The 26,149-nt window shown below is 36.6% G+C and overlaps 1 protein-coding gene across 3 annotated transcripts in view; it reads left to right on the top strand.

The window, feature by feature from the left end:
* Positions 1–26,149, top strand: part of cpne5b (copine Vb) — a 226,184-nt gene that overhangs the window by 96,980 nt on the left and 103,055 nt on the right. Inside the window, exons 2-7 of one of the 3 annotated variants that reach the window (XM_087272008.1) lie at positions 878–918; positions 4,113–4,159; positions 11,513–11,616; positions 13,424–13,463; positions 15,861–15,878; positions 15,992–16,068. In XM_087272008.1, coding sequence (XP_087128134.1) covers positions 878–918; positions 4,113–4,159; positions 11,513–11,616; positions 13,424–13,463; positions 15,861–15,878; positions 15,992–16,068 — 327 coding nt within the window. 3 annotated transcript variants of the gene reach the window in all.

Here is a 26,149-nt window from a genome sequence, read left to right on the forward strand (position 1 = left end):
TGGAAAAAGATATTTACATGGGTACAACACAACGAAAAAAATGAAATGATGTTTTGCATGGTTTTCCATCACTTTTAAGTCAGCCACTTTTTGTTTAGCAATAAAATTCCTGCTCATTTTCCATACTGCTGTATTTTACTGCTAAATATTTTAACATTTTAAAAATATTTAAATTCTAGATTTAAAGACATTATTTTTGACACATTATTTAAAATATCTGGCTAAAAAAAAACTTATTTTTATTTATTTATTTATTTATTTTGTTGAGGCCAGTGAAAATTTTGGCAGGGCCAGTAAAAATCTGAACTGCTGGTCCAGTCGGGCCAGTAGAAAATGTCCTTAGCATTGAACCCAATATTTATTAAAAAATAATGAGAATATATGTATACAAACACACATATATTCGAGTTCTGATCAGGAGGTAATGTCCGATTCAAGTCTGAAACTGTGTGATCAGGCCTGATTTCTGATCACATGATTGGATCTGGACATCCCTTGTTTTAAATGCTGAGAGGTAAATCTTCTTTGGGCGTTTCGAAGTCTTCTGACACTTATTTTCCTTCATGTTGTGACTTTTAAACTGTGTTGATGACCTGTTGCGATGATGAAAATGACAGACGTGATGTTCCTGATGTTTGGGTTTCAATGTGAATGTCTCCTCAGTACATCGCCGCAGTCTGCAGTCAACACTTCTGCATGTCATTCTTGAACCTTCTTCCCCATATCTGCTTTTGTGAAATTCCAATGAGCCGTTTTAATGAAATTGTCAAAAAGCATCTTCAATACCGCTTCAAATGTCAGTGTGTCACTGATAGCGTTTAATCGCGCTGTCAGAATTATACTGATCTCCTTCTTTTTTTTTTTACTGTCTCCCCAGGAATCTCTTAGACAGAGACACGTTCTCCAAATCTGATCCACGTGAGTACAGCCAACAGAAGATGAAACTCAGCTTTGATTTGATGCTCGTTCTGCATTAATTAGCACCCCCCCCCGCACTTCTTTCTCAGTACGCTCTTGTCTTTCGCTTCTCATCAAACATCAGTGTGTTTCTGATGAGTTCTTCTCATGCGCAACTCTGCGTGTCTCCAGCCAAGCTGAATGAAACCTCAACGCAGATGCAGCAAGTTTCACTGAGACTCTTTGAAGAGGGAGAGATCCTAAAAGAACTACACTGTAAAAAATAGACTCACAAGTGTTTACTGTTTATTTACGGTTGTGAAGTGCATTATGAGATGTTGATATCTGCTCTGAAACAAAGTGACTTTTATTGACATTTTAGTAGTTAGAAATAGTTTAATGTATAAGTCAGGGGTCACCAATGTCGGTCCTGGAGGGCTGGTGTCCCTGTAGGGTTTAGCTCCAACTTGCCTTAACACGCTTGCCAGGGTGTTTCAAGTATACCTAGTGAGACCTTGATTAGCTTGTTCAGGTGTGCTTGGTTAGGGTTGGAGTTGAAATCTACAGCACACCGGCCCTCCAGGAACAAGTTTGGTGACCCCTGGTATTAGAGATAATAGCATCACAGTGGCACTGTGGGTAGCATGATCGACTCACAGCAAGAAGGTCTCTGGTTTGAGCCCTGACTGGGCCAGTTGGCGTTTCTGTGTGGAGTTTGCATGTTCTCCCCATGTTAGCTCCGGGTGCTCCGGTTTCCCCCACAGTCTAAGCACATGCGAATAGTTGAACGGAATAAGCTAAATTGGCTGTAGTCTATGTGTGTGACTGCAAGAGGGTTTGGGTGTTTCCCAGTGTTGGGTTGCGGCTGGAAGGGCATTTGCTGCGTAAAACATGCTGGATAAGTTGGCGGTTCATTCCGCTGTGGTGACCCCTTAAGCAGACTAAGCCGAAAAGAAAATGAATAAATGAATAAGATATAATATGGTCAAATAAGTGTGTAAAATAGTACTGGCAGATTATTACCAGGTTTTTGGTATCTGGTACTATAAAAATGCTAATAAAAGTCACTTTTTGGAACAACTTTTCAAGGTTAGAAGTTGTTGGGAAAAGGATCAAGGTCCCATAATGCCATTTAAATGCATCCATAATGGGGAAAATAAAACATGAATCACAAAAAAATGGAAAATGTAAGTGGTGTTAGTGAGACCAGCAGAGGGCGCTTAGCCTGCAGTCTGTGTGGGTCCTAATGCCCCAGCATATTAATGGGGTCTTTCGGATGAGACGTTGAACCGAGGTCCTGACTCTCTGTGTTCTTTAAAAATCCCAGAATGTTCTTCGGAAAACAGTTGGGGTTTAACCTCGGCGTCCTGGCCAAATTTGCCCATTGGTCTCTGTCCCTCATGGCCTCCTAACCATACCCATATCATAATTGACTTCATCACTCTGTCTCCTCTTCACCAATCAGCTGGTGTGTGATGTGTGATCTGGTGCAAAATGGCTGCCGTCACCTCATCCAGGTGGATGCAACACACTGGTGGTGGATGAGGAGATTCCCCCTAAAATGTGTAAAGTGCTTTGAGTGCCCAGAAAAAGCTGTATAAATGAAGGGAATTATTATTATTGTTATTATTTAAACTGCTAATTTATTGATTTTTTGACAGTGTACAGTTCTTTTGGCTGATGTTTTTTTCGAAAGGGATAGTTAACCTAAAAATCAAATCTACTCGCAATTTACTCTCCTTCAAGTGGTTTCAAACCTTGAAAAACCTCAAAACTTAAGGTTTCTTTCTTCTGTTGAACACAAAAGATAATATTTTGAAGAAAGCTGAAAACCTGTAACCATCCACTTCAATAGGAAAAATAAATACTATGGAAGTCAATTGTTAGAGGTTTCAGGTTTCTTTAAAATATAGTTTCTCATAAAGGTTTGAAACTAATAAGAGGTGAGTAAATGAAGACAATTTAGATTTTTGGGTGAACTGCCCCTTTAAGGAGAGATTGCAAATGAAAATTTCCTCCAAAAAATGTAAATTCATGCTTTTTTATGATCTTCCTTTAGTGCGTAATGTTGTTATTTGAGCATGGAAAAAGGTCTGCAGAACGAGCATGAAAAAGAAGCTTTAAAGCAGTGTTTCTCAACCACATTCCTGGCACAACCATTAGAGGTCTTTCAGTCTCTGCTAATGAGCTCAGAATCAGGTGTGCTTTGGAAAATGAGCAGAGCTGGTGCTCCTCCAGGAACGTGGTTGAGAAACACTGCTCTAAAGCACTTAAAAGTCAGTTATTCTCTATTTCAGGGCATTTTCAGAGCTTTAGATCATCTGCTTTGTTCTGAAATGGATTATAATTGTCATTTATTCTTGTTTCACCATGAACTGGATAAAGCTGCTCTATGGCAACATATGCAGATCACACATTTGACATACTGTACTTCAGTGTTTCTCAACCACGTTCCTGAAGGACCACCAGCACTGCATGATCAGATCATTTTGGATGTCTCCTTTGCCTGTCACGCTCAATACAGCTCTTTCAGTCTCTGCTGATGATCTGAATCAGGGGGTTTTTGTTAAGGAGACATGGAAAATATGCAGAGCTGGTGCTCCTCCAGGAACGTGGTTGAGAACAACTGCCCTAAAGCATGTTATTCTCTATTTCAGGGCATTTTCAGAGCTTTAGATCATCTGCTTTGTTTTGAAATCGATTATAATTGTCATTTATTCTTGTTTCCCCATATACTGTATAAAGCTGCTATATGGCAACATATGCAGATCACACATTTGACATACTGTACTTCAGTATTTCTCAACCACGTTCCTGAAGGACCACCAGCACTGCATGTTTTGGATGTCTCCTTTGCCTGTCACACTCATTACAGCTCTTTCAGTCTCTGCTAATGAGCTGATGATCTGAATCAGGTGTGTTTGGTTAAGTAGACATGGAAAACCTGCAGAGCAGGTGCTCCTCCAGGAACGTGGTTGAGAAACACTGAAGTACTTCATTTTGTGTTGCATTTGTCTCATGAACATGCTTTAGAATCAAGACATTTATGTATAATTACATCTAATGAATCAAAACTTTAATTCTACATTAAGTGTGGTTTAAAGCTTTAATTAATAGTAACATCAAATCAATGTACAATAAAGAGTGATACAGTTTTTATTGCAGGTGTATACACACTGGCACTCACTTTTTGCTGTTTCTGTCTCTTTTCACAGTGTGTGTCTTGTACACTCAGGGCGTGGAGACCAAGCAGTGGAGAGAGGTGAGCGAACACACACACACACACACACACACACACACACACACACACACACACACAATAAACAGAAGGGGGAAATGTGTACCTTAATATTACTAAATAACACACAGGCACATTCAGACACATGCATACACACACTCATAAACACATTGCAGTGCAGTGTTTTCCTCAGTGGTGTTGTTGTCCAATCAGGCGTGTGGGTGCTTCCTCCAGCAGTATGTGGTCTGTTCTTCCTCTTCCATACAAAATCCAAACACATCCAGCATCTGATCACTAACAAGCCACAGCCAGATCATCTTCTCCGTCTCGAGCTGCGCTGTTTCTCCAACGCTGCTGCTACAACCATGAGTCAGTGTGTCTGTGGTTTTCAATTTGAGCCACCGAATCAGAAGAGGATTGTCCTGCTGGGCCATGCTGATTAATCTTTGCTGTTATCTCTAGGTTTCAGATAAGAGCGGGTAGATGTGTACTTATTTTACCCATCTAAATGCCTTTGGAGATGAATATTGTATTAGGTAGCATTCAAAAGCTCATAAGTAGAATTCTGGCCCATATGTAGAACATTACAAAGAGAAATATTTCAGTACACACTGAATTTGATTCAGTGCCTTGATGATAAACTCACTTGATGATGAACAGATGTACTTTCACCGGCCACTTTATTAGGTTCAACTGCTTGTTAACGCAGCCCATCATATGGCAGCAGCTCAATTCATTTAGGCTTTGGGACATGGTCAAGACGATCTGCTGCAGTTTAAATCAGGCATCATAATGGGGAAGAAAGGGGATTTAAGTGACTTTAAACGTGGCATGGTTGTTGATGTTAGACGGGCCTGTCTGAGTATTTCAGAAACTGCTGATCTACTGGGATTTTCACACACAACTTTCTCTTGGGTTTACAGAGAATGGCACAAAATGAGAAAATATCCAGTGAGCGGCAGTTCTGTGTGCGCATGCTTATGCACAATATACTGACACTGAGGAGAAGAATCTGTTGAATAAAGACATTATTTTTGTTTTATAAGCACACATAAGTATCCTCGTAGCTTCATCATGATCAGATTGAACCGCTGAATGTATATGGTCTGTTTTGAGGATGTTTTTCTGTATTTTTGTAGACATTCACTGTAAGAAATGCTGGGTTCCACACAATTCCTTGATGTTGTCGCAACACATTCCAATTAACTTCAGGGTTTTTACAAATGTAAGTGGATTGAACATAAAACAATTAAGTGGGCAGCCTAAAAATAGCTTTAAACTCATTTTAAATTGTGAAACTTGCTGTCTATGAAGGATGAGAGAGCTCTCTGATTTCATGTAAAATATCCTAATTTGTGTTCTGAGCACAAATGAAGGTCTGCAATGACATGAGAGTAATTAATAGCAGAACTGTTCGTTTTTGTGTGAGCTTACCCTTTATTGCTCCTAAACACAAACACGCTGAACAACAGCTGTCAATGTATTTCTTAATATATTACACAGATATACTGTTGACAACACCTAAACTCATTTCTGTGAGGATTCTGACTGGTTTCTGTACTGTAAATGACTTTTGGGCATTTTCATTGTATAGGCTTGAGTGCTTTCGTGACATGCTGCCCACTGTCCATGCAATCCCTGCGCAAGAGCTTCTTTCTGACAGAACCGTCACCGCAGGATGTCAAGATCTGGAGGAGAACGCACTGTGGGGAGATGCTGGGGTTTCAAAACAGTAGCTCAAAGAGTGCTAAGATTTGTGTATTTTAGATTTATTTAATACTAAAATACAAAGTAAACAAGTTTTAATTAGTTCCATTTAATTTCCTTTAATATAAGTTCACTTAAACTGAGTACGCCCATTGTTTTTAATTAGTTGACTTCAAAAATTGAGTAAACCATCACTTTAAAATAAAGAAATTACACTATAAAAGTGATTAGTTACTTAACGAGTGTAAACCAAATGTCTTAAAAGCAACAAGTTGAATTTTAAAAAATAAAGTACACCCATTGTCACTTGTAACTGCTAAGTAGAGCTGGGCGATATTGTCACGTTTAGCGTGATCAAAACAATATCAAAACGGGAACAAAATATTGCGGATTCAAGTGCAGATTTATTTACAGTGCAAAAAACATAAAACAAGGCGTTCAAAGTACAAATAAACCACAAAATCAGAAACTAAAACAGAGACAAGGCTCAGGAAACAAAACTCGAAAAACTAGACTAAGCAAAAATACAAAAACACGATCAGGAACAAACAACTAAGAATATCAAACTTACTGCCAGACTGGGAACAAGACAGACAAGGTAGACAAACGACGCCATGACAAACTGAGGTGAAATGGTTGTATAAATAGTCCAGATAATCAACGGCAACACAAAACAGATGTGATGACAGGTCAGTGTAGGTGTTCCGGTGTGTGCGCGGGGCATGTATGAAAATGTAGTTCTTTTCCTGGGACGCTGTAGTGCCTACAAAGTCCTAGTGCACTACAGCGCCCTCAGGTGGTCACTGACGGATGTGACAGATATGGCAAAAAAATTATCACGATAAACGTCATCAGTCGATATCGATATTTATCACGATAAACGTAAAATCTTTATATCTATCAATTTTATAAGATTTTCAGTATGCCAATCGCTGATTTAACACATTTAGTTAAATGTTTTAGCTGTCTGACAATATAAATAATAAAATAATAAACAAAAGAACAATCTAAATTCAGCATTTACTATTCAAGTTCATTTAATAAAAAATTCTAAAAATGTAGTCAACTTAAAAGTAGTTGTAGTACCCAACTTTTTCAGACCATTCTCTGTAAAATCTAGGGATGGTTGTGCGTGAAAATCCCTGTAGATCAGCAGTTTCTGAAATACTCAGACACATTTAAATTCACCTGAATCCCCTTTCCTCCCCATTCTGATGCTCGGTTTGAACTGCAGCAGACCGTCTTGACCATGTCTATGTGCCTAAATGCATTGAGTTGCTGATTAGAAATGCCGCATTGTCCCATTGTTTGGGAAACACACCCCAGCACTCCTTTTGCTGGAGTGAACAGTTGCTTGATCACTTGTAATAGCAATCCAAATGAGGACTTAAGTAGCATTTTATCTCTCTTCTCCAAATCTCTAATAATGTGTTGCCTTAATTCCCAGCTGTTCATGTAGAATATTTTTATATCTTCATATTTTCTTCAAGTTATACGCTTGTTAATGATTACACCAATCAGTGGGGCTGAACTGAAATGCGAGGATCTTTCATTAAGTGCCTCAGTTTTAACAAGCTTCAATAAAATGTACAATTCTTGGAAATTACAAGCACGGCCAAGGCAGTAGCAACTTAGCACATTCTGTCAACAAACATTTTAATTACGAGCCTTCATCGCTGTCATTCCTGACGACGTAATTGCGAAGCCGCACAGACCTTTTAGTTCTTTCTGAGTTTAATGAAAGTAGAATGAAACATGTAGTACAACATTAATATCCAGCTTACCGAGGGAACTCCGTTTTAGATGAGGAGTGATTATAGCAATTGCTAATAATTGAGCTTCTCTTTATATAGCTTTTAGCTTGTTGATTTGAAATGAACAGATCTGGTTTATTTCTAGCTGCACAGCGGCACACATACTTGTCCTCTAATGAGGGTTTATTCATTAGGTGGCTGAAAGCTCTTTGTGGATACTGCAATTAAAATGGTTACTTAATTTCCGCATAAGTAATTTGAACTCTTGACTTTTACAAGCTTTCGCAGTTGGCTTGTGCTCTCGGATTTGTTTATTTATTTAATTGTATGTGTTTTTTAAAGTATATTTTTCTTTGTATATTCAGAAGCTATTATTTTATTAATGTGATTGATTTTAATGTGGGCATATATTAGTTTATGTGATTCATGTGACAATATTTATGTAAAAATGTAACACTAATTTAATTTAAATACAGAATATAAAATATGTCATTACTACATGTTTATTATACTTAAATAATTTTTAAAAACTCTTTATAAAAAAACATGGCTAAATATTTGTATTTTGAGGGCTACACTGTAATTCAAAAAATAGAATTGTTAAATATGTCCTATTTTTTTATTAAATTTAATTTAATTTAATTTAATTTAATTTAATTTAATTTAATTTAATTTAATTTAATTTAATTTAATTTAATTTAATTTAATTTTGTTTTATTTTAATTTATTTTATTTTATTAAAAATCTTAAAATAAAATAACATAAAAATAAAAAATAAAAATAAAATAGTGCAAATAATAAACTAAATAATAAAATAAAAATAAATAAAAAATAAATCATATTATATAAAATTAAATATAAGAAAAATAAATAATAATTAAATTACATAAAAAATGTATTAAATTAAATTAAACTAAAAAAAGATTAAATTAAACTAAACTAAGAAAAATGAAACAAAACAAAACAAAATTAAATTAAATGATTAACTTAGCAGTTTAACTAAAGGTTTGTTAAAATAAAAAAATAATAATAAATAAATAAATAAATAAAAAATAAAAAAAATAATAAAATAAATAAATAAATAAATAAAATGCTTCTTTAAGGGTCTCATTTAGCTTTTCACTGAAAAATAATATATATTGAAAATTATTATAATTTTTAGGGATATACTGTTAATGCATAAAGGTGTGAAAAACATGTTCCACAGGGTACTGTAAACACTGCAGCAGTCTCGATTGATGATCTCAGTACAGCACCAGTGCATGGAAACAACAGGTTATTTATTCGTTTATGCAAACTTTTCCAGACACTGAATAATTTATGTCTGGCAAATATTCCACGAGACGTCAGCAAGCCTCCAGGTGAAGCCACTAAACAAACACTGACTCAGATCGGCTCAGTGTCAAAAGGTGGTCTTTATTGCTTTGCAGCACATTTAACCTGAGAAAGAGGGGACGTAACCTGTCCAATTACGCAGGCTTTTTTTTCTTAAAGGGGAAAGGGGTTAATGATGGAGTGAGCTGGCCCTCGCTGGGGTTCAGGGGGATGTAACAGTGTTTGACTGAAGCCCCTCTAATTAAGCAGATATAACAGTGACGGGTCCTCAGAGCTGTGAAGTAGCCGCACTGCTGTAATTAGTGCTGACGACTTAAAGTTTTACTAAACCTTTGCACACCTCAGAAAGCAGTCCTGCGGCTTCACACCACTCTCTGGAGGTCAGAAAAAAAGACAATAACTAGAAAAAAAAGAGGGCCAGAAATTAAAGAAAGGGAAAAATGATGAATAATTTGAACCCATGACCAATGGTTCTTAATCTCAATGCTTATACACCCAAATATGTGTTTTTGCCAACCCAGGCTCATTCTGGAAATGTAGCCCCCCCTTTCAGATGAGTCGTTAAACTGAGTTCCTGACTCTCTGTGGTCATTAAATATCCCATGGCACTTCTTGTAAAAGAATAGGGGTGTAACCCCGGTGTCCTGGCCAAATTTGCTTTATGGATTCCATTCAAATTGGCTCTATCACTGTCTCTCTAATACCACTATAGCTGGTGTGTGATGAGCGCACTGGCGCAGTTGTGCTGTGTCTGCCATTGCATTATCCAAGTGGATGCTGCAGACGGGGGGTGGTGTGGAGAGACCCCCCTCATGATTGTGAAATGCTTTGGGTGAATTGCCATACACAATAAATGCGCTAATACACATTACATTACATGAAATTACAATACACATTGCATTAACTTAATTGTTTTATATTTAATTTACTTAAATTTTTTAAAAACAATAAGTTAATTCAACCCCTTTATGTTGTCCCAACACAAATTGATTGTGTGGAAGCCAGCGTTATTTACAGTGTATACTATAAACAATTGTTTCAATTGAGCTTAAACAACACATTTATTGAGGTTTTGGGGTGCCTAAGTAGTTTGAACAAACAGCTTACACCAAAACATTAAACAATATTTGTATTATAAATATTTGTCTTTAAATTAAAGTAATTCATGGAAATTTGTGAAAAGCAAAATATTTTTGTCGCTTGTTCAAACTACTTGCTTAAAATGAGCTGAAACAACACAATTCTTGAGGTTATTCTCAACTTAATTGTTTTATGCTCTACCAAAAACAAAATAATTATAAAAACAATTAGGCTAACTTCATCGATTTGCATTGGGATGACATGAAGGGACTGTGTGGAACCCAGCATTTTTTACAGTGCTGACAAGTCAGTGTAGCATGTCTGATAAATATGTGTGATTTTTATAAAAAAAAATAATAATAATAAATATATATATATATATATATATATATATATATATATATATATATATATATATATATATATATATATATATATATATATATATATATATATATATTCATAATTTTATTTTATTTTTTTGCTTAGTCTCTTTATTTATCTGGGGTCGCCACAGTGGAATGAACCGCCAACTTATTTAGAACATGTTTTATGCAGCAGATGCCCTTTCATCTCTGTGAACATTCTCTGGGCCACTATGTCGCCTATATTATTACTATTATTATTATTATTATTATTGCTATTTATTTATTTATCAAACTCAGGTTGTGTCTTTGATAGTTTAAACTGTAAGGTTGTCACTCGTGTGAACGAGCACTGCACTGTAAAAAATGTTGGGTTCCACTCAATCCGTTTGTTTTGGGACAACATGATGCAGTTAAGTTAGCTTGATTGTTTTTTTTTTTTACAAATTTAAGTTTATTAAACAAAACAATTAAGTTATTCCCCCTAAAAAAAAACTAAAATTGTGTTGTTTCAGCTCATTTTAATTAGACTTGAATTTGACTTGAATTCTGAACATTTGTTGGCAGTTGCACACAACTTAGCTAGTCCAGTGTTTCTCAACCACGTTCCTGGAGGAGCACTGGCTCTGCACAATTCCAATGTCTCCTTAATCAAATACACCTGATTCAGATCTTCAGCTCATTAGCAGAGAATGAAAGACCGGTAACGAGTGTGACAGACTAAAGAGACATCAACACATGCAGTGCTGGTGGTCCTCCAGTGGTTGAGAAACACTGAGTTATAAACTTGGGGCTAAAATTGTACAGTAAGATTTTTTTTGTGTGTGTTTTTGCTTTTCAAAGCAGACAAAGTAAGACATGTACTGAAAAGAAATAGTACAAAATAGTTCAAAGACGGCTTAATAAAAGAGCAAAATCAGCAGGATTACATCCATTTTTATCAGAACACATTAATTTTTCAGCTTTAATCCTTATCTCTGCTGTGTTTTGTACCAAACTTTTCCAATTCTGTTTTTTTTTGTGTGTGTGTGTGTGTCCTCCATTACTCAATCGGCTCCTTTTATATCCAGTTTGATTTTCTCAGTCTCTTTCCTCTCTCTCTCTCTGACCTCATCTCTCCTTAATCCACTTTCTAGTTTGGAAGAACGGAGGTGATTGACAACACACTAAATCCGGACTTTGTCAGGAAGTACATCCTGGACTACTTCTTTGAGGAGAAGCAGAACCTGCGCTTTGATTTGTGAGTGTTTTATTATTAGTTTTGGTTCCTGGTCATATCTATACAACTTTGTTCCTGATTTCTGTTAGAGATCTTGGATGTAATGTTTTGGTGAACTGTTTCAGCAGATCCTGAAATTAAAGGGCTGATTTCTAACATTTACTTTGACATAATAAAATTTAAATAATATTAAATCTTTATTGGCATTGATGGTTCACTGAGGAACCTTACAAGGGGTAGTTCACCCAAAAAATAAAAATGTATTTATTATTTACTCTCCCTCAAGTCTAAACCTTCATGAGTTTCTTTCTCTGTTAAATACAAAAAAAGATCATTTGAAGAATGTTGGAAATTGGTAGCCACTGACATCCATAGTAGAAAAAAAGAGATATAGTTTACAACATTTTTCAACATTTTTCTATTGATTAAATGATGATTGAATTTTCCTTTGTGTGTGTGTGTGTGTGTGTGTGTGTGTGTGTGTGTGTGTGTGTGTGTGTGTGTGTGTGTGTGTGTGTGTGTGTGTGTGTGTGTGTGTGTGTGATCTCTTTAACATCTTTAAAACCTTTTTATTTTATGAAAGGTTCATATCGGAAATCATAGAAAAGTGGTAAAACTAAAAAATATGTTTGTAACGGTGCATCTTGACTCTTCTGTAGTTACACTGTGTACTAAAGCTGATGGGAAGAGAGAAGTTGCTGTTTTCTAGGTCAATATGAGTAAGAATACTCTCATTCTGGCGTAATAATGAAGAAACTTTGCTGCTGTACCATGGCTGAAGCAGGCTCAATGATATTACATAACACTGTTACAGTAGCTGGGGACTATTTTCAGGTGCTGCGTAATGTTGTTGCACCTGTTGCAGCCACTGAGTACATCAGCAGAAGAGTTGAGCTTGAAATAAGAACATTGTGAATCTCTTTTTGCATTATTTTTTATGTGAGATGCTAATGGTCTAATCCGGTTAAATGGTTTATGCTAAGCTAAGCTAAAAGTGCTGATCTGGACATCGACTGAATGGATGGTAAAACTCAACTATTTCACTCTAGAATACATAAAAAGTGACTGCTTTTTCTAATAGTTAATTAAATATTAAACATAAAGCACAGTAGACTTTTTGAAACTTGAAGATGTAATTTTATGTGTATTTGAGTATTTCTCTGCACTGTTATAGTAACATCATTAGCTGGGGACTATTTTCAGGTGCTGCGTAATATCATTGCACATTGCATCAACGGAAGAGTCCAGCTTTAAATAGGACAATCATCAAACTACTTTTTTTGCATTTTTTTTTTCAAGAAGGTGCTAATGGTCTAATCCAAATCAATGATTTATGCTAAGCTAAGCTAAAAGTCCTGACCTGGAGATGGACTGAATGGATTAAAAAGTGTTAAAACTCAACAGTTTAACTCTAGTGAACTCATATTACATAGGGCTGTTATAGTAACGAGCTGGGGAGTATAAATTTTTTTGCATGTTTTTATTTATTTATTTATTTTGCGAGATTGTAATGGTCTAATCCTATTCAATGATTTATGCTAAGCTAAAAGCACTGACCTGAAGATCGACTGAATGGATTCAAAAATGGTAAAACTCGTCTGTTTAACTCTAGGGGACTTTTAAAATGTGGAGAGTTCGTCTAATAATCAAACATGAAGCACAGTAAGACTTTATGAAGATGTATTTTGTGTATTTGAGGATTTCTCTAAGCATTAAAGCAGTCGTTTTCTTTTAAAATCAGCATTTTATGGCTAACATTATCTTTTAATTAGCTGCTCAATTTGTGTGACTAATTTAACAAGGTTGTTTTTTTTTCTAATTAATCCAGATACGATGTTGACTCTAAAAGTCCCGATCTTTCCAAACATGTAAGTAGAGCTGTGATTGGATCTTTATGTAACCTGAATGAAAACATGGCAGCACTTTATTTTACAGTCCTGTTTTTGTGGGTACATCCCATGTAGTTATCATTTTAATTACATCAACAGAGAAAAACCTACAATATTATTGTTATTATTACCCAAAATAATTATTATTATCCATATTACCTTATATAAACCAGTCATTTCTTTGGTAAATCGACTGATACAGTAAACAAACTGTAAACTGAAGTGCAACTGAAAACATTTACATGCATTTAATGCTCTTTTAAAAAAATATCCAAATACATTTTTGTCTACAGTCCACATTTGAAAAGCTCATAAAGTTAATGTATATAATTCACAAAGAATTGTTATTTAGAACAGTTTATGCTGAAACTTTTTTTAATATACACATTTTAACAGGCCATGTGATGCTTTATGTTTTCTTTAATGTGTTATGTATATGTATGTGCATGCATAAGATCTGTAAAGTATCATCTCAAGTATGTACTTGATACTGTATCGCATGTAAAAGAACTTAAAGTTTCAAAGTTCATCATCTCTCTCTGAATGGATTTATTCTGTTAAACAGAGAACACTGATCTAGACGTCCCTAAATGCAGTTCTGTGCAAAAGTCTTAGGCCCTCAGTTACATTTGTTGTTTTAGTGAGGGTATAATGACATTCTCTTTATTTAAATACAATTAGAAAATACAGCTTCTAGTTGGATTTGTGTGTAATTGTTTGATTTTAATTCATCCAATTAACAAACCTTTTAAAATAGCATCACATGGTCTCTTTTAAAATTAAATGGCATGTTTGTCAAATGCCTTTAGCATAAAACTAGGGATGTAACTGATCACAAATCTCACGGTTTAGATCACACTACAGTTTTTGAGTCACGGATTGGACTATTTTTTGGATCAGCAAAAAAGGGAGACGACAAATGTCACTTGCTTTCCATTTATACAAAAACATTACTGCAAAAACTATTGGTTTTACCAAACATAAGTTCATGCATTCATTCATTTATTTTCTTTTCGGCTTAGTCCCTTTTTTTATTAATCCGGGGTCGCCACAGCGGAATGAACCGCCAACTTTTCCAGCACATTTTACACAGCGGATGCCCTTCCAGCTGCAACCCATCTCTGGGAAACATCCATACACTCTCATTCACACTCATACACTACGGTCAATTTAGCCTACCCAATTCACCTGTACCGCATGTGTTTGGTCTGTGGGGGTAACCGGAGCACCCGGAGGAAAACCCACGTGAATGCAGGAAGAACATGCAAACTCAATACAGAAACGCCAACCAGCCAGCAACCTTCTTGCTGTGAGGCGACAGCACTACCTACTGCGCAACTGCATCGCCTCCAAACATAACTTAGAACCTGTAATTTTAATAAAATAAAAAATTAAGAAAGAACCAGCTGAAAAAATGGAAAATATTCAATACTAAAAAAATACTAAATATAGAAATCCAACATCTTGTACAACCTATCTCATTTATTTTCAATTAATGAATCAACAATTCACACATAAAACCTCATGTTTCATTATCGGTGGATGATTTTTGAAAACCTATTCAGTGACGTCATTTTGATGGTTGCTTGTCGCCACCTTTTGGTTACACAATGTAATTGCTACAACATTCACCAGCGTTAAGTTCCATTAAACAGTGATTTTAATATTTATCATAAACATCAGTGTTTATATCTGAACTATAAACTGTTCTCCTAGTGCTTCTGTGTTATTTAACTGTAACTCACTGAAAAAGTGTAAAAATTGAATCTCTCTCGATCAAACGCAGATTTAAATGCGGCGCTTCGAAGGATTAATAAACATATGCAAATCATTATCATTTATCAGTCATGTTGCGCGGGTTTGAATTGAGATCACGATCTTTTATTGTTTAATTGTGCAGCTTTACACGGAATGCAGGCTAATCAAACAGTGACAGAAAACACTAGCTAAGACACTAAGCATTTAAGTAGGTCCCACGACAACTTTTTCCATCATTATATTTTACAGCAAAGCCAAAATGCTTTCATACTCGTGATTTGAATGGCGCGGTCGACGATCTCTCTGCAATTGTAATACAAAAAAAGTTATTAATCCGGGAGTCAGTTGTGTTTCAAACTGTGAGTTGGCATTCGTTACACCTCTAATAAAACAATAGAATTGATATGATTGAGATCAATACAGTGCAATACATTTGGATATTTTAGTATTTTTGTCCTGTGAATTTCATCACACCTCATTAAACGCATGCAGAGCAATCGTTCTCAGAAATCTGTGCGTTTGTGTGAAGTTGTTTGTGTGGCTGGTATTGTATTTGTTGTCTTGTGCTTTCTGTTACACGCTGTTCTCTGTTGTAAACATGGCTGCGCTCCTTCCCAGAAGCCCCTTGAACTATACGTACGTCTTTGCCTTTCAATTCACTACAATAACAAGAGGGCAGAGCGTGGGATTTTGCTGAATTTGATAAAGCTCTTACCTTCTCTCCTACTTCATCCACCCGCTCCATCTAGGACTTTCTTGGCCAGATGTTCTGCACGCTGGGAGAAATTGTGGGGTCGCCGGCCAGCCGACTAGAGAAACCTCTCGGGTGAGTAAATATCAGATCGTACATGTTGTGTTTTCACAAGTCTGTTTGCTGGGACTGTGCTGGATTGTTTAAAGTGTCCAGAATTTGGCCACACATGCTGTATTAGGTGCATTTAACAACTACAGATTTTACTTATTTGAAATGCTAAACAGTAAACAGTTGAAGTCAGGATTATTATCCTTAAAAGCCTTAACTAAGTTAATAAGGCAAGTTAAGGTAATTAAGCAAATTATTGTATAATGATGGTTTGTTCTGTAAACAATCTGAAAAAATATTGATTAAGGGGGCTAATTAAGGTTGCTAATATTGATTAAGGGGCTAATATTTATTTTAAAATGGTTTTAAAGGCATAAAAAATTGATCATTATCAAAATATTCCTTTGTTTGTTGTGAATATGCGCCCTCTAGTGGCCAAAATTTAATTCTGTACCTTTAAGGTAAATTTTTTTTTCACGGTCTGTCCATTTGTTTAAGTCAATGTGAAATCAATTTACCTTTATTTTGCTAGCGCACATTGTTAATCTTTAGGTAATCACTGAATCTGTGCATGTTAATCCACTGAATTTTTTTTTGGTAATCTTCAATCAAACTCTGATCATTTGCTTCTGTCTTTGGAGTGGCAGTCCTTCGCTGATGTCAGTTTGATGCTTCAACCACAATATTTCCTCTCACTGTTAGTTTGTTATGAGGGAATGATGTGCAAAAAGAAAACCACGCCCCCTACTATGCCTCTTTCAGTTTGTTATGAGGTAATTATGTGCTAAAAGAAAGCCACACCCCCTACTATGCCCTCTCACTGTTAGTTTGTTATGAGGGAATGATGTGCAAAAAGAAAGCCACACCCCTTGCTACTATGCCTCTTTCAGTTTGTAATGAGGTAATTATGCGCTAAAAGAAAGCCACGCCCCCTACTATGCCCCTCTCACTGTTAGTTTGTTATGCGGGAATGATGCGCAAAAAGAAAGCCACGCCCCCTACTATGCCTCTTTCAGTTTATTATGGAGGAATGATGTGCAAAAAGAAAGCCACGCCCCCTACTATGCCTCTTTCAGTTTGTTATGAGGTAATTATGCGCTAAAAGAAAGCCACGCCCCCTACTTAGTTTGCTGCAATGGAATGATGTACAAAAAGACGTCCGCTACTCAGTTTCAGTTGGATGTCAATCAACATACTGAAATAAAAGTCTCAGCATTTCGTTTCACACAGACTTTAACTTGGGGTTACTTAAAACTATCTTGTTAACTTGTTTTATATACACTTCAAAAGCAATTGTTCACTCGAACTCGGCGTTTGGCGAGCGTTCGTTTTGCACCCTGCTTGTTTCTGTTGGCTGTTTCAGCATTGGCAGAGGACACATTAGCAAAAGCAGTCATCTGTGGCCCATTTTTTCAGAGGCATTGTTAGTCTTTTCGTTTCGCCGTCATTGGCCCTGGTGGAGCAGGTCCATCCAGATGGAGTCTGATGGTGGAGCGCAGTATTTCTGGCTGAGAAACTCTTTAATTAGAGAGCTACCCTGATGTGTGAGATCAACAGATTTCAAGGCTTAGCTGCTGATCCTCATTAGCTATAACCGTGCATTGTGCTTAAACCTGTCAGAGGATCTTTTCTTGCTGTAAAAATGTTGAGACATGCACTTTTTGCTGTTCTCCGCAAGTCTGTGTTCTTACAAAAGCAAAATCACATATTCAGAAAATCCTGAGGCTGAGACAACTTTTAATGAGAGCTGGAATTATTCTGGAAAAGTTGTTGTTTACTATCAGAGTCATTTGTGAGCTTGGAAATGCATTTGCATGAGCTCTATATAAATGCAAATAGCAATATGGTTTGGAAAATAACCCTAGTTTTGATTCAAGCACTTCATAGGAGAAGCTTGTGTGTGTGTGTGTGTGTGTGGTGACATGATTTCCATTGATCAACTCAAAACAAAACATTATTTTGAGAATAACCTGTACGAATGGAGTACAGGAAACATATGCTTAATTGTCTCCTCAAGTTTGTGGAGCGTCTAATAAGCCCAAAATGATAAAGTAGTGTGGTTTTGAGCTGGTCTAAGGATATTCAATGTCCGCATGTGTGTTTCTGTCATGGTTAAAAGAGATTTTACAGTGGAATATATATATATATATATATATATATATATATATATATATATATATATATATATATATATATATATATATATATATATATTCTTTTTTTTTTACCACATTGCCATTGACATGACCATTGAAGTGAATTGGTTTCATAGCGCAGTGCTTCCAGTGTCCAGTGTAAAAGCCACTTCAGGCAATGCAGTGACACCAAACCTTTTAAAATGGCATCATATGACCTCTTTTAAAATTAAATGTCATGTTTATCTAATGCCTTTAGCATGGTTACCAGCATAAACCAAAAGTAATTTATGATGATCTGATCATACAGTATAATATAGTTTTTTTTTTTTTTTTGGAAATACAGTTACATGAGCTCTAAATGAATGAAAATAGCAATATTGTGTGTGTGTGTGTGTGTGTGTGTGTGTGTGTGTGTGTGTGTGTGTGTGTGTGTGTGTGTGTGTGTGTGTGTGTGTGTGTGTGTGTGTGTGTGTGTGGTAACATGTTTTCCATTGATTAACTCAAGAAAACTATTATTTTGGGAATAACTGGCTCATTGGAGTCTGGCAAACATACGCTCAATTGTCTCCTCGAGGCTTATGGACCGTTTAATAAACTCAAAGAGATAGCACTGTGTGGTTTTAAGCTAGTGTTAGGATATTCACTGTTAGCATGTGTGTTTCTGTCATGTTCAAAAGAAATTTTGGAGTTGACAATTTATATATTTTAAAGTTTGACAGCACTGACATGGTCATTGAAATTAATGGGTTTCATAGCGCAGTGCTCCTCGTGTCCAGTGTGAAAGTCACTGAACTATTTTAAAATAGCATCATCTGTCCTCTTTTAAAATGATCATGTTTATCTAATGCCTTTAGCATGTTTACCAACATAAAATGTAATTTATATGATTATCTGATCATACAGTATATTTATTTATTTATTTATTTATTTATTTATTTATTTATTTATTTATTTTATTTTTTTTTTTTTGCAAATGCAGTTACATGAGCTCTATATGGATGCAAAGGGCAATATTGTTTGGAAAACTAACCTAGTTTTGATTCAAGCTGTTCATATGTAAAGCTTGTGTGTGTGTGTGTGTGTGTGTGTGTGTGTGTGTGTGTGTGTGTGTGTGTGTGTGTGTGTGTGTGTGTGTGTGTGTGTGTGTGTGTGTGTGTGTGTGTGTGTGTGTGTGTGTGTGTGTGTGTGTGTGTGTGTGTGTGTGTGTGTGTGTGTGTGTGTGTGTGTGTGTGGTGACATGTTTTTCATTAATAAACTCAAGAAAACCATTCCATTGGGAATAACTGGCTCGTGGAGTTCAGGAAACAAGCGCTAAATTGTCTCCTCAAGGCTTGCGGAGCGTCTAATGAACCCAAAGGGATAACGGTGTGTGCCTTTTGAGCTGTTCTGAGGATATTCCCTGTCAGCATGTGTGTTTCTGTCATGTTCAAGAGAGATCGGGTTTAAGCCTAAATCCATTTACGGATGTCCAGAAAGATGCTGACCGCAGGAGACTGACTGGACATTGATGAAATAGATCTGAAATCATGGAAAGCTGAACATTTCAAGTCAAGACACACACACAAAAAGAAGCCACAGATTTAAAGAGATCTTAAATTCTCTGTATTTTTAACAAAAAAGAACAGATATTTTACTATTTAAAATTGTCTAATTCATACCCGATTCATGGAAAGATTTCAGCAATATTTCTTTAAAGGTTTTGCATGAGCTGTGTTCTGCAAGTTCTGGAAATTTACTGTAATTTAACTCTCCTTATACTGTGTGAGCAGCAGTCTCCAGCTTTAATCACTGGACGGACTGTACCATAATGAGGGGTGTTAAGTGTTTGAGATGTATAGTACTGTACATGCAGTGTGTAATTAAATGAAGATATAGCTAGATATAAGTGAACGTATGTGAGGTTTTTGTGTTCATTCCTCAGCCGATCGCATCTTCTTTCCACACATATGTTTGAGTCTCATGGGAGAAAGAGCTCAAGCTCAGACCACAGTCTGTTTTCAAGGCTTTAATAAGCTGTTCTACACCACATTGACTCTGCTTCTTTTACAAGAGCCAATGTACTGTCCACCAACTTGTATGTGAGCCTCATGGGGGTTACTGTATGAAATAAGCTGCTGTATGTCTTTCAATGTGTATGATAATGCACACTGGGTTGGGAGGGTTACTTTTGAAATCTACTTCGCTACAAAATACACTCTATAAAATGTAATTTGCATTGTTTTTAATTTTTCAATCTAAAAAGTGAAGAAGAAGGGAAAAAACATCCACAAAACGTTCTATTTTTAACAATAATATCAAAGTAACATTAAGTCCCTTTAAGGTGTATTCTATAGTCATTGGGAATATCTAAAGTGATGACAAAACAGGTTATGTTTGGTCAAGCCAGCAAACAATGAAACAAGGCAAAGGTCAAACGTGGAAAGACTAGACTAGAAAAATGCTTTGTAAAGTTACAGGTAAACAACAAGACTCAAAAGAGTGAGGTGTATAAATAGACCTTGTCATTAGGCCTTACGAGTATCAGCTGTGAGAGTGCGATCATGGGTAAACCAGAACTGGTGTGTGTGTGAGGTGCATGACAGGGGTTGTAGTACATATCATTGTCCGACTTGTAGTTCTGGAGATCATTAATGTTCTCCAGCGATCTTTAAGGGTTAAATTTCTGGTGATTGTGTCAACACTCGAAAAATAGTTTTGCTACTTGTTCAAACTACTAAAAATTTGTTAATTTTGGGGGGATTGTTTTATGTTCAATCTACTTCAATTATTTAAAACTAATAAGGCAACTATTTGTGTTGAGGCAAAATGAAGTAATTGTGTGGAACCCGGCATTTATTGCATTGAATTGCACCTTTAAAACATCACGCCAGTTATAAACGTAGCATTGCTTAAATCAAATACTGAATGTCTGCAATAATAAAGTAAAATAATGTGCTGCCTTTCTGCATGCTAATGATTGGACACTTGTGTGGTTTCTCATTTGGCTGGTTTCTGAGGTGTCAGGGAGGTTCAAGTGAATATTCAGAGCTCTCCAAATGAACCCAGACCTCTCTAAAACTAAGAGATCGGCTCATTCCAGGAGGTGTGAAGAGTCAAATAATCTGCTTTAAGGACACAAATGAACTATTTACACATTATATTAGAGAGTGAACAAAAGTAAAACTGTCATGTTTCCAACATAAACTCTTAAACTCTTGTTAGTTTTCTCTTTTTGGATTTTTTTTTTCTGGCGTGCTGCATGAAAAACCACCTCCAAAAACAAGCCAACAAAAGCTGCTATCTGCATTTCTTCCTCCATTTCCTCCTCCTTTCTGTGCTGCTTTTTTAATTGTTTTGCCTTTAATCTTCCGGAAATTGTACCTCACATTAATTATGAGGCGCAGGTTGGGTTTTGATGATGAAAGAGGGACGTGAGAGAAAAAAGAGGGGAGGAAAACACTGAGCATATTCAGAGCTAAAGCGCCGTAGATCAAGTGTGCGCATGTGAATAGCAGATGAATAACGTCCGAGAAGGTAACAAGAAACACAAGTACAGAGACAAAGAGGAAAACACCTCAAAGACTGCATTATTCATTCATTCATGAACCGCCAACTTATCTAGCATATGTTTTTTACACGGCGGATGTCCTTCCTGCTGCAACCCAGTACTGGGAAAGACTCATACACACTCACATAGACTACAGTCAATTTTCATTCATTCATTTTCTTGTCGGCTTTGTCCCTTTATTAATCCGGGGTCACCACAGCGGAATGACCCGCCAACTTATCCAGCAAGTTTTTACGCAGCGGATGCCCTTCCAGCCGCAACCCATCTCTGGGAAATATTGTCAATTTAGTTTATTCAACACCTCTATAGTGCATGTGTTTGGACTGTGGGCGAAACCAGAGGAAACCCATGCCAACACTGGGAGAACATGCAAACTCCACACAGAAATGCCAACTGAACCAGCTGGCACTTGAACCTGCAATTTTCTTGCTGTGAGGCAACAGCGCTAACCACTGAGCCACCGTGTCGCCAATCATGCATTATATTTGTAGATAAAATTAGCATAGTTGACATTTGAAGCTGCTACGCCTTTTTTTACATTGTTCAATAGAGTAGTAGTTAATTTCGAGGAGTAGCACATACTGTCCGCTTCACATGTCTATCAAAATTAACTACTACTCTATGTGAAGTTTATGTATAAACTAATTTCGAGAGGATCACGTGCTTATGATTGCTAGCGGCTAGGTTTCATTCCACTGCTATTTTCGTTTTGAAGAGTCCCCCCTTCCACCCCTACTCCTCGTTCTTCCAAGATGGGTGACACGGTGGCCCAGTGTGTAGCACTGTTGCCTCACAGCAAGAATGTCTCTGGTTTCAGGCTTTACCAAACCAGCAGACATTTCTGTGTGGAGTTTGCACTTTCTCCCCATTCTCACGTGGGTTTCCCCCGGGTTCCCCGGTTTCCTCCCACCGTCCAAAAACATGCAAATTAAGTTAATTGACTAATCCAAATCGGCACCATAGACATGCTTCTAGTATGTAGTTATCTCCAAAAGCAATCACTTAATGTTCATTGTTTACTACAGCAGGGGAGTTCTCGAGATCTACCTGAGCTCAAACTCCCCTCTCGCCTTGCAACGGGAGGGAACCCTGGGCTCGAGGATCTCATGAGCTCAGGGCTCTCTCCCGGGACAGCATGCCAAACAAGCTTTTATAATCAATCATCAGCTAAGTGTGAACTCTTGAATGAACAATTGAGAAAAGGCTGCTTCAAATGTCTATCAGAGTGAACTATTGCCTTAACTTTTCTTTTTTTAATTTCATTAGTTTTATATTTAATTTGTTTATTAGAGTGGTAGTTAATTCTAATTGACATTTGCAGCCAATAAGATGTGCTAATCCTGTTTTTTTTAGCTAAAATAGGACAGATTAAGGTACCAGTAGCCAGTGGTGTAAATTAACTAATTACAAATCTTCAAATTACTGTAATTGAGTAGTTTTTCTCTGAAACTGTAATTTAATAAGTAGTTTTATAAATGTGTACTTTTACTCTTCCTTGAGTACATTTTTAGTGCCGTATCTGTACTTTTACTCCACTACTTTCCTTCAGCCTGCAGTCACTACTTTATTTTTCTTGTCTGTGGGGGTTAGAAAAATCAGTCATGTGATTCCTGTCCAATTAAATCGCACACAGAAGGTAAAGCACCTCATCATGAGCTACTTCAAAACATGGCTGATTTATAATCGCATGCAGCAAACTGTTTGGAAGCATTAAAAGTGTCCAAGATGTCCAAAATCTTTACTTGCATTGACCCAGAGACTGTAAGATGCATGTCACTGATGAGAAGATGACGGAAATTACCTTAAACACCCATCAGGCGCATGACGTTAGAATGACTTTGTACCCCAGTGTTGTGGAGACGTTGCATTTTATTTGGAAATGAAACTCATGTTGCCATCAAAACTCAAGGTCAGGAAAACGTCCAACCTAAAACCCACCAAATATCAACATCTAATGATGTTACAGCTTGACGTTGTGGGGTCGTTACCAGTATGGCATCTATCAGACATTGGATTTTGGTTGCCATACTTGATGAATAAATGTCAGTATTTGACATCAATATAATGTTAGTTTTACATGTTGGGTCGACGTTGGATTTTGGTTACTTTGTAACAACCTAACGATCAAATATCAACGTCATCTGATGTCATTATTGGACATCAAAATAACATTGTTCTTAGACGCTGGCTAGATGTTGAATTTTGGTCACCTGATGTCACAAATCTAACCTAATTTCAACGTCTTATGACGTCGTGTTTCTGCTGGGCAATAACTAGATGCACTACAGAATGTTACGTTTACACACAATCACAAATTACATGTAAACGCATCAGTTTTTAACAGCGTAATACTCACTACTCACTACTCTTGAGAACTTTTAAAAGGGCTACTTTTTACTCAACCTTTGAGTTATATTTACAACAGGTACTTTTACTCTACTTGCACTACATTTTTAGGCAAGTAATGGTACTTTTACTTAAGTATGATTTTTCAGTACTCTTTACACCACTGCCGGTAGCACTTTCTGATGAGGTAGCAACCGAAAAAACAGAAAATAACGGCAGTTAAATTACAGAAAATCACTGTAAAATACCTAGCATTAAACTAAATTTCTGTAATTTAATGATGGTTATTTTTTTATTTTATTTTATTATTATTTTTTTTAATTACATAATGAATCTGCGTCTCATTTTTGAGGCTGCTTCTGTCCTCCAGAGTTTGCATTTTTGGCTGCGCTCATATGTGTCAGCCTTCATAAATGAAATAAAATACACAGTTTTCCACCAAGGCAACCCGGGCTGCTGAATATATAATTGTGTAAACTGACAGAAGGCTGCTTATTAGGACCGATACAAAGACAGACATTACAACACTGAGCGCACATTTTAAAGCAGAATCGCTGACTTTAGCATTGTTTTTCAAATAAACAAGCATGTGCGCTTAACATGTTTCCTAAGTAGCTGCAAACATATTATGGTATTTTATGCTTTAGAAGAGTCAAAAACATAGTACTGTACATCATAACTATATTATATGAAAGGCAGTAACATGGCCTACTTTAGAACGAGGCTTAAACTTGAATTGTTTCATTGTGTGCAACTGGAGCTTTTCCACTATTGAGAAGCCAAAGTGCGTTGATGCTCCGGATTTATTGTCATGTAAAGATCAAAGCCTCTGCAGATAAAGCGAGATGGAGACATGTAGACGCTTAGATTAAGAATCTTCTCTCATCTTTACATGAAATGCTGTTATTACTGAGAATCTTATCTGAGAGTCAAACTTTCATCTCCCACTCCTTTCCTGAAAGGCCATGTTATTATTGAGTGTCAGAATTAAACGATTTCCATCCCTCTTCAGCAGATTAGGAGACGGTTTATGAGTCAGGAGAGTTTAATGCTAGGTTTAGACTACATAATCTCTACCGCTTTGACACAATTTGACATTTGACATAGGTACACTGTAAAAAGTGGTTACTTTATATACTTAAAAAACAAGTAAACATGTTGTAACTGTTAAGTTGACATAACAAAGTAGTTCATTAGCATGTTAGCAATGTCTTTCGGATGAGACGTCAAACCAAGGCAAACCTGACACTGTGGTCATTAAAAATCCCATGGCACTTCTTGTAAAGAGTGTCCTGGACAAAAGTCTCTCAATCAGCCCTTTCGATTATGGCCTCCCAATCATCCACATCCACCGAATTGGCTGTATCACAAACTCTCCACTCTACCAATAGCTGGTGTGTGGTGTTGTCCTGTGGCTGCCGTCACATTATCCAAGTGGATGCTGCACACTGCATGGTGGTGGTGCGGAGAGATCCCCCTCATGATTGTGAAGCGCTTTGGGTGTATGGCCAATAAATGCGCTATATAAATACACATTACATTACATTAACATGACATCTGCATTAATTCGAGAGGCAGCTAAAGTAGCATTTGCATGTTAGCATTTTCCCTTATCTCAGAGGCAGCTGTGCTGACTTAACAAAATGACTTAATTATTTAGAAATATACACAACATAGTTCATATACTTAATAAAAGGGACTTTTCCCTGCTGAAAAAAACAGCTTAAACCAGCCTAAGCTGGTTAGCTGGTCATAGCTGGTTTCCAGCCTGGTTTTAGCTGGTCAGGCTGGAAAATGACCAGCTAAAACCAGCTTGACCAGCCTGGTTTAAATTGGACATAGCTGGTTTTGGCTGGGGAAACCAGCCTGGAAATGGCCAAAACCCATATAAAGCCAGCCTGGTCGACAAACTAAAACAAACCAACCAGCCTAGGCTGGTTAAAGAGTTTTTTTTCAGCAGGGTTTGTTTAAGTAAAGTTAATTAACCACTTTTAACAGTGATATAAGTGTAAAAAATGACATTTCAGATAAAAATTGCAGGTTTTGACAGCGATTACTGGAACAGACACAAATA

Source organism: Danio rerio, chromosome 11, assembly GCF_052040795.2.
Source record: "Danio rerio strain M-AB ecotype USA chromosome 11, GRCz13ab, whole genome shotgun sequence".
Lineage (NCBI taxonomy): Eukaryota > Metazoa > Chordata > Actinopteri > Cypriniformes > Danionidae > Danio > Danio rerio.